The 18,846-nt window shown below is 46.0% G+C and overlaps 1 protein-coding gene across 1 annotated transcript in view; it reads left to right on the top strand.

Moving 5' to 3' along the window:
- peak1 (pseudopodium-enriched atypical kinase 1) overlaps positions 1–18,153 on the top strand; it is a 57,218-nt gene extending 39,065 nt beyond the window's left edge. Inside the window, exons 4-7 of the mRNA XM_080737667.1 lie at positions 4,461–4,696; positions 6,743–7,461; positions 11,919–12,140; positions 13,882–18,153. Coding sequence (XP_080593793.1) covers positions 4,461–4,696; positions 6,743–7,461; positions 11,919–12,140; positions 13,882–15,333 — 2,629 coding nt within the window. The 3' untranslated portion in view covers positions 15,334–18,153. The remainder of the gene's footprint in view (positions 1–4,460; positions 4,697–6,742; positions 7,462–11,918; positions 12,141–13,881) is intronic.
- Positions 18,154–18,846: the final 693 nt, after the last annotated feature.

Below are 18,846 nucleotides of genomic sequence, written 5' to 3'. Positions count from 1 at the left end.
CTCCTGATGACATCACTGGGAGTAGAAATTCATTTTCTAGAAAAATACAGAACTATCAGAGATACTCTTAGTGTGTGGGTAGTGTGTGGGTAAGTAACTTGTGCACAGAATAACATTTGCTTGGGAAATCCCCTTTTATGATGTCAGACATCGTAAATTCATGTTGGAACCAAATCCAGCGTGAGGTTGGAACATAAACGCTTCCCAAATACCCTCTCAGGTGTTGGAATGTGACTGCAACGCGATTATACATGAACAGGATATACCTGACACACACACACACACACACACACACACACACACACACACACACACACACACACACACACACACACACACACACACAGTCACAGAGGAGACCCCCTCTTCACAAACACACACATACACAGTGAAATCCTCTGTGTTAATGTATCCTTTTGAAACCCAAGAGAGAGTTTACAAATGGTGTCCATTTGGTTCAATTCTGTAGTAAATAACACACATTTCTGCCCTTGTCGTCTGTCTGGAATGCTGCCAGGGAACATTAACTACATCCTGTGTACTTAAAAGGTCACAGGTCAGGTCTAGGGCTCAGATTCCATATCAACAAACATCAAAACCCATAAAAGCTAATAATCAACATACTCTCCACGTCTGTGCCGAGTGCCGACTGTACTTTGGTGGGGCGGGAGATAAACTTGTTTTATCTCCTGTTTCTGCTTCTCAGACAGTGACCGTGTAGGACAGGTCAGTGGTTGAATGTCTTCCAACCAGTCATGTAGGTCGGTCAGTAGACCTTCCCCAGTTTATTGATCTTTGCCACCAATTGGTAGAACAAATGGTTAACTCCGCCTCTGACTGAAAGGAAGTGTTATTGGCCAAGAGTGGGCGTGCTAGTATGTGGGGCCCAGGCAGACACACATCACCTTTAGACAGGTGAGAAAACTCCTAGAGCACTCAGAGGGGAACGCAGAGGGGGAAAAAAAGCGAGAAGGAAAAACAACCTGCGCCGTCCTCCGTGAACGAGCTACAGTAGGAAGAACAAACAATGGCTGCGCTCTTTCCAAGAATGTGAGCGGTGTGTAACGTGTGAAGCCTTGGGCAGCAGACATGGGCAGCTGTGTGAGCCAGTACAGCGGGTAAGCTTTTCAAATAGATAGGAGGCCTAGTCTTCTACTTCACCCCTCAGTGACCTGCTTTTAGCGAAGACCTGCAATCTGGCGGTCTCTCCGAAACACCGCGCGTCTGTGTCTTTCCATCAGGTTGACCTGGGTGAAAGGCATGTTGATTTAGCAGGGAGGAGAGAGCTTGTTGAGATTGGTCGCTAGGTTCTATGAATGGACACTTGTGTGTGTTTGGGGTTTATGGGATATGTCAATGAATGTGTATGGATTTATGTATCAATATTTGAATATTCTGGTAATATGTGTAAGGGGGATCTGTAGTGGTTGTGTCTGGGCTGTGGGCTAAAAGAAATGTGAAGGGGTGTATGTGCAACTTTGTGCTCCTGTCTCAACAAGTCAGGTCCTGACATGGAAGCGTGCCGCAGCCATAAAGGTATTTATTGTCGGGAGCATTTCTGTTGCAGACTGGATTCATGTTGCTGCTCCCCCCAATATAGGATTATGTAAGTCTGTGATCATGTAGGGTAATGACAGAGTATTTTGTCATAGTTTTGTGCATCCTTTTCATGCTATTGCATGAGTTGGTGTTGTTGCCTTTGTGTTGCAGTGCTGCATCTAAAACAAGTGTCTCCTTTGGAAATTCCGGTGCTTCTTGAATTTTAAGTGTTGGGCTGAAGTTTGTGTTACCAGCTGTTTCTACACATTTCAATTCTCTCTTCTAAGAGGCTGAGTGGTGAAAGTGAGAAAATTGATTTAGTTATGTTATGCTCTCTCAAAGTTCTGTTTACAGGAATATATTATATCAATTCTATATTTTAGTTGCACTCTTATTGATATGTTTTGTTGATGTGTGGAGTATAAATGGTGATTATAGCATTTGACAGAAACCGAAATAACTGTGGTACCTACATGGAGGTAATGTAACTGTTTAGTTTGAAGAAAATGGTATGTGTGGCTGTACCCTTAATGTCCAGCTGAGCTCACTTCCCCTGCTGCAGCTGCCCTGCCCATCACAACAAGTATGACCTCACAGTGAACTCACCTATGACTCTTTCTGCCAAACAAAACAGACCTTTTGTTTCCCTGTTTAAAAGGAAATGACTAATGAGCGGTATTGAACGAGTACTAATCTTTACATTAGTCATTTCAAATCACCAATTCACCAATTCCAAGAAACCAAGTGAAGCTATTTTCTGTTTCGGATGACAGGTGACCTAGAGGTAGGGACTGACTCTGTCGGGTGTGTTGTACAACAAAAAACGTTGAAACTTTAATATTTTACAGTACACAGTGAATCAAATGTAAAGTTGACTGTGTTTACTCCCAAACTGTTGGAGGTGTGTCAGTACTGCCCAGCAAGTACTGTAGACCTACCTGGGGGCGGCATAGCTCAGGGGTAGAGAAACTGGTATTAGAGCACGAAGGGTATAAATCCCGAAGGGTTCCCAGTTCGAATCTGGGCTCCCCCTGAGTTAATGTCGAAGGGTCCTTGGGCAAGACTCTGAACCCCTAATTGCCTCCGGTGAGTAGGTTGGTGCCTTGCATGGCTTCCTCCGCCACCGGTGTATGAATGTGTATGTGAATGGGTGAATGTAATGCACAATCTATGTAAAGCGCTTTGGATTAAAAGCGCTATATAAATGCACCATTTACCATTTACCATTTACCTGTATTGTGAGATGCCTGTGTATGTTTTTTGTTGTCAGGCGTTGTCAGGTGGGTTATTGTGGTTGAAGATCACCTAAAACAAGCATAGACAGCTTTCTAGTCCTTTGGATTTGTGGAGTTGAGATTGCTCAGTATTTGCCTTTGGGGTGGCTCAGTGGTTAGCTTTGTTGCAATGTTACAGTGCCTCAAAAGGTCCTGGGTTTGAACCTGACCGAGGCCTTTCTGTGTGGAGATTATTGTTCTGTTGTTTTCCTCCTGTTAGGAACATATTCCGGTTAGGAACATATGCCTGCCAGCTCTCCTGTTAGGAACTTAAACTCTATTCTGACCGAGAGGCTTTCTTTAAAGCATGCAAATGTTCTCTGAAGAAGTGCCACAGCCTTGGGTTTGCATACTTGTGGTGCTCTTGGCCTTATACTAAAGGTGCTAATACTTTAGTTACATATTCTCTGCATCACTTTGTCTTTGTCGTTGGATGTTGCTGCACATAAGTTACTTATAGGATGTGGTTTTTGATTGATTTAATATTTCATTAGACAAAAATGTTGAACAGTCACACAAAGAATGTAGTACAGCACAAGTACAGTCAAAAACACCCTGCCTAAAAGGAACACTTCTCGCCTGTCTAAGGGAGAAGCGATAACTACCTCCGCCTTTGGCCTCCTGAAAGGTGAATTGTCAGGGAAGGAGTCACTTGGGAATTCCACACTTGGGTTGCAGTGCTGTAGAAGGAGAATTTACCCATATTTGTCTTATGGTTGGGTATTACCAGATTGTTGTTTGCGCTTCCTCTAGTGTTGTTCAGCAGTCCACTTTATGATTCCAGCTATGCTTAACCCATGTCTCAGTGCTGACACAACACCACAGTGGTTAACATTATGGAGTTCAACAAATAACCGTTTGTTTTTCTGAGAAGAATCTTGTGTTTTGTGTTCAGGTTGGTCAGAAATATGAACTCTTGTCTTCTCAGAGAGCTGTTGTTGAACTGTGTGTGTGTGTGTGTGTGTGTGTGTGTGTGTGTGTGTGTGTGTGTGTGTGTGTGTGTGTGTGTGTGTGTGTGTGTGTGTGTGTGTGTGTGTGTGTGTGTGTGTGTGTGTGTGTGTGTGTGTGTAGGTTGTATAACATTACGGCAAATGAATTTGTGTGATGTGTTTGCAAGTGTTTGTCTGTGTGTGTAGAGGAGTGAATTGATACTTTAGCAATAAAGCGTAGGCTGTGGTAATGAGTCTGTGTCTGTTTTTGATAAGAGCCATGTCACTGATATCTGAGACAGAATTAATGTTACTATCACCTACTACCTTGTGTTCACTGACTGAGGGAAATGTAACACGGAAATCTAAGTGTGTTAATGGATATAATGGAATACAATTTTTTTTTAAGTTGAATTCAATGAATTGTTCTTTATAGAAAGTGGATGGAAAATTATTAATACAAATAAATTAATGAACATGTGTGAATTAACATGAATAACAAATATTAGTAAACATAAAAATGAGAACATTAGTAATAGTAGTAGTAGTATCCCCCCCAATTTAAAATAAATAAATAAATACAATTGGAACAAATATCTGTAATTAACAATTCACATTTTAAATGATGATCTCTCTCTCTCTCTCTCTCTCTCTCTCTCTCTCTCTCTCTCTCTCTCTCTCTCTCTCTCTCTCTCTCTCTCCCTCCTTTCGATCACAGCCATGTGCCAATCATTGCCAGCGATGCCAGAGGGGGCGGGGCCTCCCTGCCAGCCAAACTGGAGCTGTCCTCTCAGGAGGCTGGGCTGGGCCTGGGGGAGGGGCTAGGAGTGGATGTGGGCGTGACCAGTGAGGGTAGCACCAGCCTGGGGGAGGAGCCAGAGGAGGATGGAAGCCACTCCCACCACTCCAATTCACCTGCATCCAGTTCCTGCAGCGCCACCTACAGCAATTTAGGTAAAGCAACACATGATAAAAGAAACGTAAAAACCAACTGATGGAGCGCACATCTCCACCAGGAGGCAGGACCTAATAATAAAATAATAACATTCGGATTAGGTGCAGTATCGTGTAATACAGTGGTTCTCAACCTGTGGGTCGGGACCCCCAGGGGGGTCCCCAAATTATTTTGGGGGGTCCCCAGATGATTAACATTGTTTTCCCAATCAACAGTAAACAAACCAACAAAAAGTTTAAGTGTATAGAGGGAATCTGCACATTTTCTAAAGTGACAATTTAAGGACTTTTTAAATACCTCTTGCTGCCTCTCTCTCTCTCTCTCTCTCTCTCTCTCTCTCTCTCTCTCTGTTGTGATTTAATCAGAGCATCTAAAGAAAGCAATGCTCATTTCCTCTGTCAAACAATGTCCAGGTAGTAGTGGAGGAAGAATCTTTCCTGTCATCGTGTCTGTGTGTCAGTCAGTCAGTCAGTGTGTGCCAGGCTGGTATGCGTAACGCGGCAGGGGGTTGAGAGACTGGGGAACAGAGAAGTGCAATATTGTATTCTTCCCCATTCTCTGAAAAGCCATCACATTTCAGCAACATAGGCACACTCTGACACCTTTTAGAGCCACCAAGGTAGGATCTCTATCTCTCACTTTACACATTCCCTTCAATCTCTCTCTGTCTCTCTATCTCTCTCTCTCTCTCTCTCTGCGTTTCCTATCTCATCTCTCACTTAACCTCTCTTCCCTCGGTCTCCTACCTCTTTTTTATCAGAGTGCTCTTTGTCTGTCTCCATTTTTCTACCACTTTCCTCTTCTCACCACCTCCAGCTGCTCCCATTCTGCCTCTCCTCTCCTCTCCTCTCCTCTCCTTACTTATAGTGTTTGCTCTATATGTTTCACATTATACAAAAATGTTCTATGTATTCTGGTCTTGAGGAGAGGGAGAAGATATGATGAAGATTATACCTGATCTAGGTTATCTGCCCTGTAAAAGTCAGAGCAGGGATCGACTTGACTCCAGCATTCCATTGTAATTCATTATGAAGTCTCGTTTTTTTTGTTTTGTTCTCATGCAAATATAAGCACAGAAAAAGGAGAAACTTCAATAGGAAGAACTGAAGTGAAATGGGAAGCTACAGGAAGCTCTCCCTTAGGGAAACGATGGCAGTTTGAACTTGTATCTGTTCAGCAGGCACTTAGCCGGAAATAGCCCACCCTCAAGCTGACAGCACGTCACGATGTGCTCGACAACTTAATATTTCCGGCGCACAACACAATACTGTATAAATAAGTCAGCCTGAAGTACCTCCATTTTTCAGCTATGCTGAAAGAACGGCTCATTAGCATGATGCATGGTAGTCATTCCTTACTGATAACCAATGTGAATCATGTCCATTTCAACTTCATAGGTTGCTACAGGGGATGTTCTTAAACCTTTGCTTGTCTGGGGAAAGTTGACTTATCAGTATTATTTTTTTTCTACAGCCGCATGCTTTTTCACATGAATACTAAGGGGGTAGAGTGGTAGGCTGTACGTAGTCCACTCTCCCTTATTAAAACACAAGTATGAATTAAAAACAAGTACGTATTAAAAGGGAAATGTCTCCTTAAGTTCCCCTTGGGGGGACTGTAAGGCAGACATCTGGATGGATTGAAGAAAGGCCTGCCCAGCTATTCTGCCCTCTGGTCTCACACGCACGCACATGCACACACACACACACACACACACACACACACACACACACACACACACACACACACACACACACACACACCTCATACTGACCATTTTGCGATTTTTGTTTGAGTGCATACGAAAGGCCATGCTCTGCTGTGTTGAAGTACAGTATCTGACAATGACCAGTTGAGCACCAATGCTCATTTTGTGTTACATGTCAAATAAGAACGATGTTTTGTGTCTGTTTTTAAAACGATGATAGGTTTGAAATCTGCTTGATTTCCTTGATAATTTGTTGCTCTTACTTATTTCCTCAGCACTGTCTTATTTCCTCCCTGTTGTTGGTTGCCTAACTAGTGAAGCGTTGTGTTGTGTGCAGGTCAGTCCAGAGCCAACATGATCCCCCTCAAGCAGCCCCGGAACATCAAGGCCTCCGACGACACGCTGGCCTCCAACGACCACGACTCAGACGCCGACCTCCATGGCCCCCGGCATCCCACTCCTCCCCCCCTCCTCCCCAAGACCACGCCCCCTCCGCCCCTCCCCAAGAAGTCCGCCCCTCCCCCCGCTCGCGCCAACACGGAGCCCAACCTGCTGGGGCTGGGGGCCGTGGCGGCCGGGGGGAGCAACGGCAAGGACGCCTGCCTGCTGAGGGCGCGGGGTGAAGCCAAGCCCGGCGGCACCAACCTCAGCGTGGCCAACCCCCTCTACGACCTGGACTCCACCTGGGAGACGGCCAGCCAGAGCTCCTCGCTCAGCTCCGAACCCCCGCACCACCACCAGCCCCACCCCAACCCCCGAGGAGGGCCCCACGGGGAGCAGGAGAACGGCGGGGACTCCCTGGAGAGGCCTGGAGGAGGCCAGGGCACCTCCGACACCTCCATGTCCAATAAGGGCCGTCCGGCCAACAGCCTGTCCTCCCTGGTGTCTCCTCCGTCCGCGGTGCCTCCTCCTCCCGGGGCCGGGAGCACCGGCAGCAGGGAGAGGAGAGGCTACAGGAGCACAGAGTGTCTGACCTCCAGGGTCCGCACCACTGGGAGAGGAGGTTCAAAACCCCACCGGCCCGTCCTCTACCGAGGCATGGACAGTTGGGAAGAGGTATTCATTCATCCGTCTCTGTCTTGGTTTTTCTGTGTTTTTACCTTATTTTCGCTGGCAACGGGGAACGTAATCACTGAGTTTTAGTCAATGGCACGAACCGTTTGAATGATGGTTTATGACGTCGATGGCAGTAAATTTCTTTTTAATAGTGGTGGTGATTATAATATTGAATATTTTCTACTTTTTCTGTCATGTTTCTCCGCCTTTTACAATTGTCAGCATATTATGTTGACAATTTATGTTAACCCTAACCCTAACCCCGGTACAACAGCACTGGAACTTTTTACTCTTACAATTTGCTCCGTTAGCCAGTCGGTGTTATGTGTTGCTTAGTAACTGAAGGAACAATATCTTTTGGCTGGGCCGTATTAATGAACACATAAACTGTTGTGTCCCATTACTTGGTTAAAGGTCCTACACCATGCATTTAAAAATAATTTATATAACACTGTTTGTGTCCCAAAAACGTTTTTGAAAAGGTTTGAGGCTAAATTACCACTCCTGAATACAGAGCCCCTGTCATTTCTGCCTGGCTTTCAGAGCATTTTCTTTTTTTTTTTTTTCACTCAATTTTTATTAATTTTTTCACACAAACAAATACACCATGGCATCCATCATCTCTTCACATTAGTCTTCACATTAGTCATCATCATACTGTTCATATACAGGATTTACTTTTTTGTCTTATTTTTTTCTCTTTTCCTTTTAACAAGTCCATCTTCATTATCACTAGAACATTTCCACCATCATATCCGTCGTTATACCCTTTCTCCTTATACTGGAGAGTTAATCACATTTACATTCATTGACACTATACACATCTTGTTAACCATCCTTTGTTCAAATAATTCCCATAATATTAACCATCAGTTATTCACTTATCTCCCCTCATCTGTTCTACCTGTTTATGTCCAATATAATGCTAACATCCAAATGTCATGCCATACACGCACTCACAAACAAACTACTACACTACACAAACACACACACACACACACAGGACTTCCACCTAGGGGCGACTACCCCCTACCCTCTCTAACTAAACTGAGGGGTTTGTCCCCATCATGGACAGGGCCCCCTCTCTAGACCTGAAAATATTCCCTACTCTTGGGTCCTTCCAGCGTCTAGCCAACTACACAGATGAGTAAAAAACAAACAAACAAACAAACATATCAAAAACTACACAATCCCCCTAAACTAAACATCCCCTCGTCGGTCCCGTCTGTCATTCAAATATGCTTCTATTGCAACTCTAGATTCCCCTTGTCCTTTAGCATGCGGTGGTGCCCGCACTCGCTTTTTTATCTGTTCTTGTCTCTTTCTTTCACTTTTTCCACCGTTCCACTTTTCTCTCCCGTCTTCTTCCTCAATACTCGCTGCCATCTCTCTACCTCCTCCTTCCTCCGTCTCTCGTCCATCGCCGCCTCGCCTGTCGTCTCTGCTCCCGTCTCCAGCGACACCTCCACGTCCCCCGCCGCCGGGTCTACGACCCGTGTCTGTGTTGTTGTTGTTGTTGGTGGTGTCGTTGATGGCGGTGGCGGCGGTGGTGGTGTCCTCAGGCGCACAAGCTGGGGGCCACTGTGCCAATTCTTTGACTGTTCTTGCCTCCTGTCTTTCTGTCTTTCCCCTTTTTCAACATTCCTCTTTTTTCTTCTCCCGTCTTTCTCCTCAACACACGCTGCCATCTCTCCACGTTTTCCTTCCTTCGTCTGTCCTTCTCCATCGCCGTGTCAGCCGTCCTCTCCGTTCCCGGTTCTTGCTGCGCCCCCTCGTCCTGCATCTTCTCCGTATCCTGCGTCGTCTCCTCGCCCAGCGCCGTCGATTCTGGTGCCCGTGTCCGCGGTGCTGTCCTCTCCCTGTAGCCTCTGGCTCGGATATCCCTCGCTGCTTCTGCCGCGGACGTATACATCTTCGTTCCGTCGTCCCACTGGACTCTTAGCTTTGTATATGGCGATTGAAACGTGATTTTTTCTTGTTTTAACAGCCGTTTAATTGGCACATACTCCTTTCTAAGTTTGACCACTTCTGGTGGGTAGTCATGGTCCCATCCGAGCCTCTTCCCGGCCACCTTTGTTTCTTTAGCCCACGCCTTTCTGAGAACCAACTCCTTTACATCAAATCTGTGGAAGTTGATAATGATCGAGCGTGGGGGAGCCGCGTCGTCCCGAGGTTTTCGCGTCAGGGCTCGGTGGGCTCGCATGATCTGTAGCTCCGTGTCCTCTGGTAGGTCGAGTTCAGCCCACAACAGTTGCTCTATGAAGTCAACCATGTTTGTCCCGTCTTCTGCTGTTTCTGGACAATTGAACAGCCTTATATTGTTTCTCATTTGCCGCGATTGCATGTCCAGCAGCCTTTCTTGTAGTCTCCTCACCCGATCCTCCAGGTATTCCACCGACTAGCTCGCCTCTACTTGCCACTCCTCCGTTGCTGACACTCGGCTTTGGACCTCCGCTATCTCCGCTTTTCGTTCCTCCATCTCTCCGCTCACCTTCTGCTGCTGCGTGTCCATTTCTTCTTTTAGAATCCTTATTTCTTCTTGGTTCTCTCTCCTTATTTCTTCTTTCAACTTTACAAAGTCTTGTCTCACTTCTTGTCTAAAAGTTTCCATGTTTTGTTTGATGTCAGCGAGTCCTCTGATCACCTCCGCCATTTGCTCGGCTGACGCCATCTTAGCTTCTTCTTATTTCTCTCAAATACTTGTTTTTAAGCACCACTATTTGTTTTTTACCGGTTCTAGAGTCGCCCTAGCTTCTTCCACACACTTTTTTTTAAAATGTTTTTATCTTACATGTTGTTTTTCATAGATTATTTTCCGACTATCGGGGAGCTTGCTTTTCAGGCTGTTACTCCATCCGCCATCTTCCCGGAAGCCCTTTCAGAGCATTTTCAGCTGCAGTACCACCTTGTTCTGAGTGGGAGGACTGCGCTATTGAGCCAGTTTTGGCCCCACACTCCTCCCCACCTCCTGCTCAGCAGGCCTGCCCACCCCTCCCCAACCCTCTCCCAGCTCCTCCTGCCTCCTTCTCAGGCCTGCCCACCCCTCCCCAACCCTCTCCCAGCTCCTCCTGCCTCCTTCTCAGGCCTTGTGACATCACAAATCTGACCTTTCACAATCAGGACCGTTCTGAGACATGCTAACATAGATCTGCCCATAAACTGAGAAAGACACAATGGTCAGAAATAGGACTTTGTGAGGATAGAAGTTGCTGGTGGGACACCAAGAAAATACATAAAAATTGGAAAAATGTAAATTCATGGTGTAGTCCCTTTAATTTTATAGGAGACGGACTGTTGTAAAAACAAAATATTACACTCGTGGTTGTGCAGTATTTCAGATGGGCCTGTGCCTACAGAATAACAGCCATGTTAATATACAGCGGTACTCTACTCCCTGTTTATTATTATTATTATTATAACCTTCATTTAACCAGTAAAAACATTGACACGTCGTAGGTCTTTTTTACAAGGAAGAACTGGCCGCGAGGCGCTTATGTCACATAGCTACAGCAATATAAACATGGATGGACTGAACAATACAAAGCACAGCCATATGACTGACACACTACTGACAATGCCCACTTTTTTGAGCAAGCGAAGAGAGTGTTTTTTATTCTTTGATCTGTGCGTGCCGTGTATATACTCCACCAACGCACCTGTCAAAAAGATTTTTTTGTTCAGGTATGCAAGAGTCTTTTGATTAGTTGCAAATGCAGATATACAAAATAGAAACACACATCAAAACATACTCCGTCACATACCTTGGCATGAGCTAAATACAGTATAATTGCGACTGTCAGGTCGCAAGTTACTATGAAAAGCTCCACCGGCTCTCTGTCAGTCCCTCCGTCTGTCCATCACGTCAAGTCACACAATTGGCTCACTCTTATCTCTGGCACCATTGCCCCTATCCATGCCAAACTTTGCACACAAACATCTTCGCTAACAAACCACAGCCCCTGATTTCTTAAATGCCCCTGTTCTAGTGCCATATATGTGCGTTTATACATGCGACCTGGTGGTCTCTTATCTCCCGATTAGGGAGTCTTACTGGTGTGTAGATTGTGTACACAAAAGTATAGTACTTTTCACCTAATTGATACAGTTTAGGTATACGTCACAAAACTGACAACGCCTCGCAACAATAGAACCGTGTTATACAAAATTCCTCAACTCTTAGTGCTTGTCAGGGTGCCGGGTCCCCTGTTAAAACATGATTATTTCGGGGGTCACGGCCTGAAAAGGTTGAGAAGAACTGGCATACACTACCTGTCTTTGGGCATTGCGCATAGGAGTAAGCGACCTGTTATTGAGCTGAATTATTGTTATATAGTCCTGGAAATTGGGTTAAATATTCTGGAAAGGTTTTGGAAATTAATTGGTAAAAATGTGTGGGAACCCTGCATACTGACATGTTGTGTATTACTGTAATGCAAGCATGTGTTGCTTTTGTCCAGGTTGTTGGGAGAATCCGGGGTCTTCACACGGACACCCTGAGGAAGTTGGCAGCCAAGTGCGAGGACCGCTTCATGGCGGGACAGAAGGACCACCTGCGCTTTGGGACGGACAGCTGGTCTCACTTCAGGCTGACCACAGGGACGCCCTGCTGCGAGGCTGGAGATGCTGTTTACTACACGGCCTCTTATGCCAAGGACCCTCTGGTCAACTACGCCATAAAGGTGAGACCAAGTCAGAATAATGCTCTTATTGCCTTCCCTTAACCCATTAAGACCTGAGGCCGATCTTCTAAATCTTAAAGAATGGGTGAAATGGAGCGAGACAACGATAGACAGTCAGCGAGATCGATTACAAGACAATAGTCTGAGGTAGTGTCAGAGAGAGACGGACAGTTATAGAGATCAAGTCAAAGAGACTGACAGACAGACAGACAGACAGACAGACAGAGAGATAGTCAAAAAGTGACAGTCAGAGTTGGTCAAAGATGGAGAAACATTCTGAGAAAGAGTAAAAAAAGACAGCTAGTCAAATAGAGAGAAAGAGAATGACTGTTAAGCGCCTTACAGACGGACAGCGGTTGAGGCGGGTGTTTTCGCTTGGATCAGCTTGGATCAGCGGGATCACGCCGCGGTGGAGACGCAAACACAATCGCTCCACGGGTAATCGCTGGGCGATATTTACAAAGATTACCACAATCCACGCCTTGCCGCCACCGAGCGCGTGAACAAACGAGCACCCGTGCGAGAATATCGCCTGCTTGCCTCTCCGCTCCTCAACTTCTACGCGCGTCCCAAACAATCGTCTCTCATTGAAAATGAATTACTAGTGCATGTCTGAAAGGCGCTTTAGAGAGATGACAGTCAAAGAAAGAGACAGATATTCAAAGAGAAAGAGACAGAAAGGAACAGAGGTAGGGAGACACCCATAGCATGCATATTGCATAATACTGCCATAATACTCATTATATAAGTCCTAGTTTGTATTTATGTTTTTCTTTCTGTACTATTTATGTGAGTTGTAAATGTCTTTTTTATTAACTGGGTCCTTCTGGGGAAATGCTCATCTTTTATGTTCCATCTTATCATTTCTCCTCTGCTCTTCTCTCTCTCTGCCTTTGTGTTCACATAATAAATTTGAACAAATAAATAGCATATTATGTTATTTACATACTGGTAGTCAGTAAATTGATATGTAGTACATAGTAAATAAAATAACAACCCATGTTATTTATTCAAGATCCCAGGTTTTCTGCTATCCTGGTTACCTTGTCCACACCAAGCACTATAACTATAAATACTGTATATTGTTCGCCACTGTTGTCGTTATAGTTGTAATGTAGACTTTAAAACAATATATTCATAGTCATTGTGCATTGTTTGGACGGACCATTACACATACTTGTACTCAGCATTGATTTGCTAGACAAATCAATGCTGTTTTTCGTTGACAAAGGTCTCCGGATAAGTGTCTGCTGCTCTAGGCCAGTAGTTCTCAACCTTTTCAGGCCGTGACCCCCAAAATAATCATATTTTATCTGGCACCCTGACGTGCATTAAGACTTGAGGCATTACATTTTGTATAACACGGTTCTATTGTGAAAATAGCAGATACACATGCTCACAATGCCTTGTGTTGCAAGGCGTGAGCATGTAGATCAGCTATTTTCATAATTTCTGCCTCTAATATTTGACAATTTTTTGGTCAAATATTTGGCCAATGTTTAATTTGTAGTTTTAGAGATAGTAAAATGCCCTAAAATTGCCACTTTAGAAATGTGCAGATACTCTCTAAACACTTAAACTTCATGTTGGTTTATTTACTGTTGAGAGAGAAAACAATGTTGCACATTAAGTTAATCATCTGGGGACCCCCCAAATAATTTGGGGACCCCCCCTGGGGTCCCGACCCACAGGTTGAGAACCACTGGCCTAAATTGTAACAGTGTCCTCTCCTCTGTTCCAGATCTGTCGTAGTAAAGTGAAGGCCACCCAGCAGCAGTTCTTCCACAGCCTGGCTGTGAGACAGAGCCTGTCCGTCCACTTCAACATCCAGCAGGACTGTGGACACTTCCTGGCTGACGTCCCTGCTCGCCTCCTCCCCTGGGAGGAAGAGGAGCAAGAGGAGGACGCAGGTGAAGAAGAAGAAGAGGAGGAGGAGGAAGAGGTCGATGAAGGGAATTCTGAGAAAGTAGAAAGTATGGAGGAGAACACAACGTCTGACTCTGTGAACTCCAATGGTAAAACCCATGACTCCCGAGTGGGCGCAGGGAGCCATGCCAGCACCCCCGGGGGGCGCTTGAGCAGCCGCGTGGTGGTGATAACCCGAGAGGTGCCCTTCCAGACCGTGGCAGACTTTGTGCGCGAGGGCGTGGCGCGCCACAACCGAAACCCAGAGCTGTACGAGCGCCAGGTCTGCCTGCTCCTGCTGCAGCTGTGCTCGGGCCTGGAGCACATGAAGCCGTACCATGTGACCCACTGTGACCTGCGGCTGGAGAACCTCCTGCTGGTGCACTGCCAGGCGGGCGGCCCGCAGCTCAGTAACAATGACCTGCCGGAGCCCAACAACAATGGCAACGGAGGAGCCGGCGCCTCGTCTGGCGCCAGCGCCAGCGCTGCGGCTAACTCCACCTGCCCCGCCCGCCTCATCATCAGCAACTTCTCCCAGGCCAAGCAAAAGAGCCCCGTCTTGTCGCCGTCGACGCCGACGGCTTCCGACCGGGAGACGATCCGCGATCAGTCGCGGCTGGCGCCTGAGCTCACCACGGCGACGCAGTATCGCAAGTGCGACGAGTTCCAGACGGGGATACTGATCTACGAGATGCTCCACCGGCCCAACCCCTTCGAGGAGACGCCCGAGCTGAAGGAGAGGGAGTACACGTGGGCCGACCTCCCGCCGCTCCCTGTGCGCTCGCTCTACTCGCAGGGTCTTCAGCAGCTGGCCAGCCTCCTGCTCACCGTCAACCCCTCGGAAAGGATCCGCATGGTGGAGGCCCGGGCCTGCCTGCAGTGCCTGCTCTGGGGGCCGAGGGAGGACCTGTTCCAGGCGCTGGGTGGCGGCGGGGTCGGCGGGGGCAGTGGTCCGGGGCCTGGCGGCGCCGGGGGACCCGTGTCGGAGTCCCAGCGCGAGACGACGCTCCAGAACTGGCTGGACCTCAAGCGGACGCTGATGATGATCAAGTTTGCGGAGCGCTCGCTGGACGCAGGCGGGGGCGTGAGCCTGGAGGACTGGCTGTGTTGCCAGTACCTGGCGTTCACCTCCACCGACGGCCTCAGCCGGGTGGTGCACATACTGCAGCAGACGCAGTCGCAGAGCCCGCTGAACCCCAACCCCTCTGCTGTGCACCTGGCACAGCCTCAAACGCCAACCCATCTCACCCATCACACCTTCCATATGAAACAAACCCAGCCACTATGAGCCCTATGGTACCGTTGACCCCCACCCCAGAGCCTGAGCCCACCAGTCTGCAGTGCTTCTGGCACCCGACCCAATCTCCACCGCTATACCCCCATATGCACCCACATTCTCTGTGTTCGCTGTGTCCGTTAACAATCTGTGCTAAAGGCTAACATAACATGCCATCTTGCTAGTGATGATAGTGAATTGATAGTGTACACAGTTCTCACTCCTTCATCACCTCAGTCACTGCCTGCTGGGTGTTTGTATTCCACGAGAGGGAACGTCTCCGTCTTTGTGAGGGAGGAGAATAGAGAGGCTTTAGTCGTCAAAGCAACCAGACTTTACAATTGGCAGTATGCATAATGTCAAATTGGGTTCAAGCGGTTAAGATTTTAACAAGTGAGAGTCTCCCTCCCACCCAGACAAATTAAAACCCAGTGGCAAGGTACTCTATGTTCACCTTATTTTACCTTCCTTAGCACTTTCACCACAGATCCACTGAAACACACTGGCATCAAGCCTTTTGAACCACATTGGAATGCTTTGTGTCTCAAGCCTCTCAGATCGTTGTGTGCGTGTGTGTGTGTTTGTGGGGGGGTGCACGCGCTTCTCTAGCCCTAAGATAAGAAGGTGTGTGTGGTTCCTTCATTTGTTTCAGCCGAGCTACAGTATGTATGCTGACATGAACCTGTGACTATCAAAATATAACAGACTGGACTTCCACAGGATCTGAGGACTTTTCTAGTGGCACAACTGAACGTGAAAAGATCTAATGTTTTGGCACGAGACGGAGAATGTTGTTCTGTTCTTGTTGTGCTTTTCTTTTTCTTTTCTTTTTTACATAGGAGAGAATAGAAAGTCAGGATGCCAGGGGTAACGAAAGGGGGAACGACATGCAGCACACGTCATCGGCTGGGATTAACTGGGGACGTTGTAGTTATGTGGTTGACACATAACTACTACTGGCATTGCCCAGAGAGAATGTTTCTCTATCAATTGAAAGGACAAAGTTCCTGGGTTCAGTTGGGTGTAGTCCCTAAATGTATGCCCTTCGGGATTCAGTCGCTTCACATCTCTATCTAGCTGTATCTGAGATTAGCTTTAAATGTTGGCCACATTTCCAAAATAATGAATATGCCATGTGGTTGGCCAGGGGGTGTTGGTTGGCCACCAAGTTGCCAACAAGACAACAACGTTGACCAATTAATGATGTATACTCTCTTACAGCAACACCCTATTAATGCTGTCCATACTGTACATACACCTGTACACTGCCCAGTACGACCAGTCTTCTACCGTTGGCCACTGTGACAAGTGAGAGTTTTACATTTACTTACATCCAACACAGCGACTGATATTGGTCCTTAGACAGAATAATGACAAGATCATACGTTAGACTTAGGTTAATGTGTGTAAGGGTTGGGACTAGGGTACTACGCCTAAAACGTTAGAAACACATTTAAAAGAGAGAATAACAATCAACAACAATGGACAAGACTGTTACCTACACACACTGGGGTTTCCTCCTCTAAATAAAAGCTACCCTAGGCGATTATTAGAGATATAGATGTCTGTGAGATATTTTTCTACCCAAAGAGATATGCAAAAGTCATTCGCCAAAGATCAGAAACCATAGAGAGAACTGTTGGGAAGTCCACAAGTCATTTTAAGATTAGTTTATATACCAGAGATATTTAATTTACATTCATGTAGTTTATTGCTGTAAATAATCTACTGTCATGGACTGTCCTATTCATTTGAAGTGTCCTTACACAGTTTAAACCAGTTGGATTTGCAGTTTGACTTACTACACACTACTACACAGCCCCACAAATTGTTTCACTTGTCAAAACTAAAGTATTGTAGATGTAGATGTGTATTGTATTTAGTGGCATTTACAGTATCTGTATACTTTTTCTTGATATAAGATCTAACACCAGTCATGACCTGTGATGTTTAAAACATCAATTTATAGTATTTCAGGTCATGGCTGACAAGGTGTAGGTGAATCCCTCCATGTAAAGGAGCTGGTCTTGAAGTTTTAGAAGGGGCGTGGCTGTATACTGTAGATAATTGGTTCAAACTAATCTCTTTCTTTTGGAACATGTGCAATGGATGATATAAGACGAGTTATTACCTATGGAAGAGGTGACCGTGTTTTGGAAATGTCTGTGATTTTGTTTTTAATCCAAAGTTTCAGTTATCCTCGTCCATTTCCTGGCACATAAACCGACGAAAATGTCTCACAAAGACACCGAATCCATTCTCATATGAACCTTTTTAAGAACAATGTCATGTTGGACTCTCAGACCTAGACAGAGCCTTGGATGGCGGTGAATAGGAGAACAAGTATGTTTCAGGGAATGCAAGGTCTTTTCTCTTCTTTCTCTTTAAATTTCTACAGTGTTTGTGTTGTTTTGCCATTTGAATGCTTCTGGGTTTTTTGGATGACTTTTGCACATGAATAAATATGAACAAGTGAATCTCCTAGAGGGAGGTTTTCAACTGCGTTTGGAGGCGAGGGTTGTGGACGCAGAGAGATCGGCACAATGTTTCCTCGCACTACAGCGATGGAACTGGCTTTGAATTGAACTCGTCGCTTGTGGAGCGTACAAGAGTGTGTATGGACTGTTGGATGAGACGTTGGACTCGACTGAACTGAACTGAAGTGAACAGGATCCTCAACTCCCCCAACGGACCCTCTCCTTTCTGCCCTTGTGGAGGCTGCTTGTCTCAACTCAACCACTACACTTTACACCTTTTCACTTTACACCAAGACTTTTTTTCTTTGCCAACTGATAACGAGCATGTAGGACGCACAACATGTGTAGGGACTAGGTGGAGTGACCTTTTAACTGGAAGGTCACAGGGTCAACACCCACATGACGGTGTGTGTGTATCCATCCTGTATGAGCGTCCTTGAGCAAGCCACTGTACCCCTATCTATCTGCCTATTCTCCAGGGGTGTCACAAGGGGGGAAAGTGGGACTGAGTTACTAGGGCCCAAGGTGGAGGGGCCTTCATTATTTTATACTTTAGCTATTGAAAAATAGCAGATATACAAGCTCACAGTGCGGCACCGAGTGCCGCGCTGCGAGCTTGTAGATCTGCTATTTTTGAAAAGTCGTGAAAATGTGTGCAAATCTGTGTGAGAACATTTGTAACTTAACTTTTGCTTCTGGGGGTCCCTGGAACTAAATATTTTGAGATGGTGCTCCGTGGCCAAATACATATCATTTTGGGGGTCCTTCACATGAAAATATTTGAGCACCACTGACATAGAAACACCTTAAAAAAAAACCTTAGAAGGATTTGAAATATTCAGATTCCTTACAAATTTTCAAGACTTTTCAAAAATAGCAGATCTACAAGCTCACAGCGCGGCACTCGGTGCCCTGCTGTGACCTTGTATATCTGCTATTTTTCAATAGTTAAAGCACAAAATGTGAGTGTATCCTTGTACCCAGGGCCCAGAATTTGGTGCGACACCCCTGATTGTCTCATTGTTGTTCTGGATTAGATCAACACCTA

Source organism: Nannobrachium achirus (genome assembly GCF_963921795.1).
Source record: "Nannobrachium achirus genome assembly, chromosome: 11".
In the NCBI taxonomy this organism is placed as follows: Eukaryota; Metazoa; Chordata; class Actinopteri; order Myctophiformes; family Myctophidae; genus Nannobrachium; species Nannobrachium achirus.
Note: the sequence above shows the minus strand (reverse complement) of the source record. Positions and strands in the feature narration are given on the sequence as shown.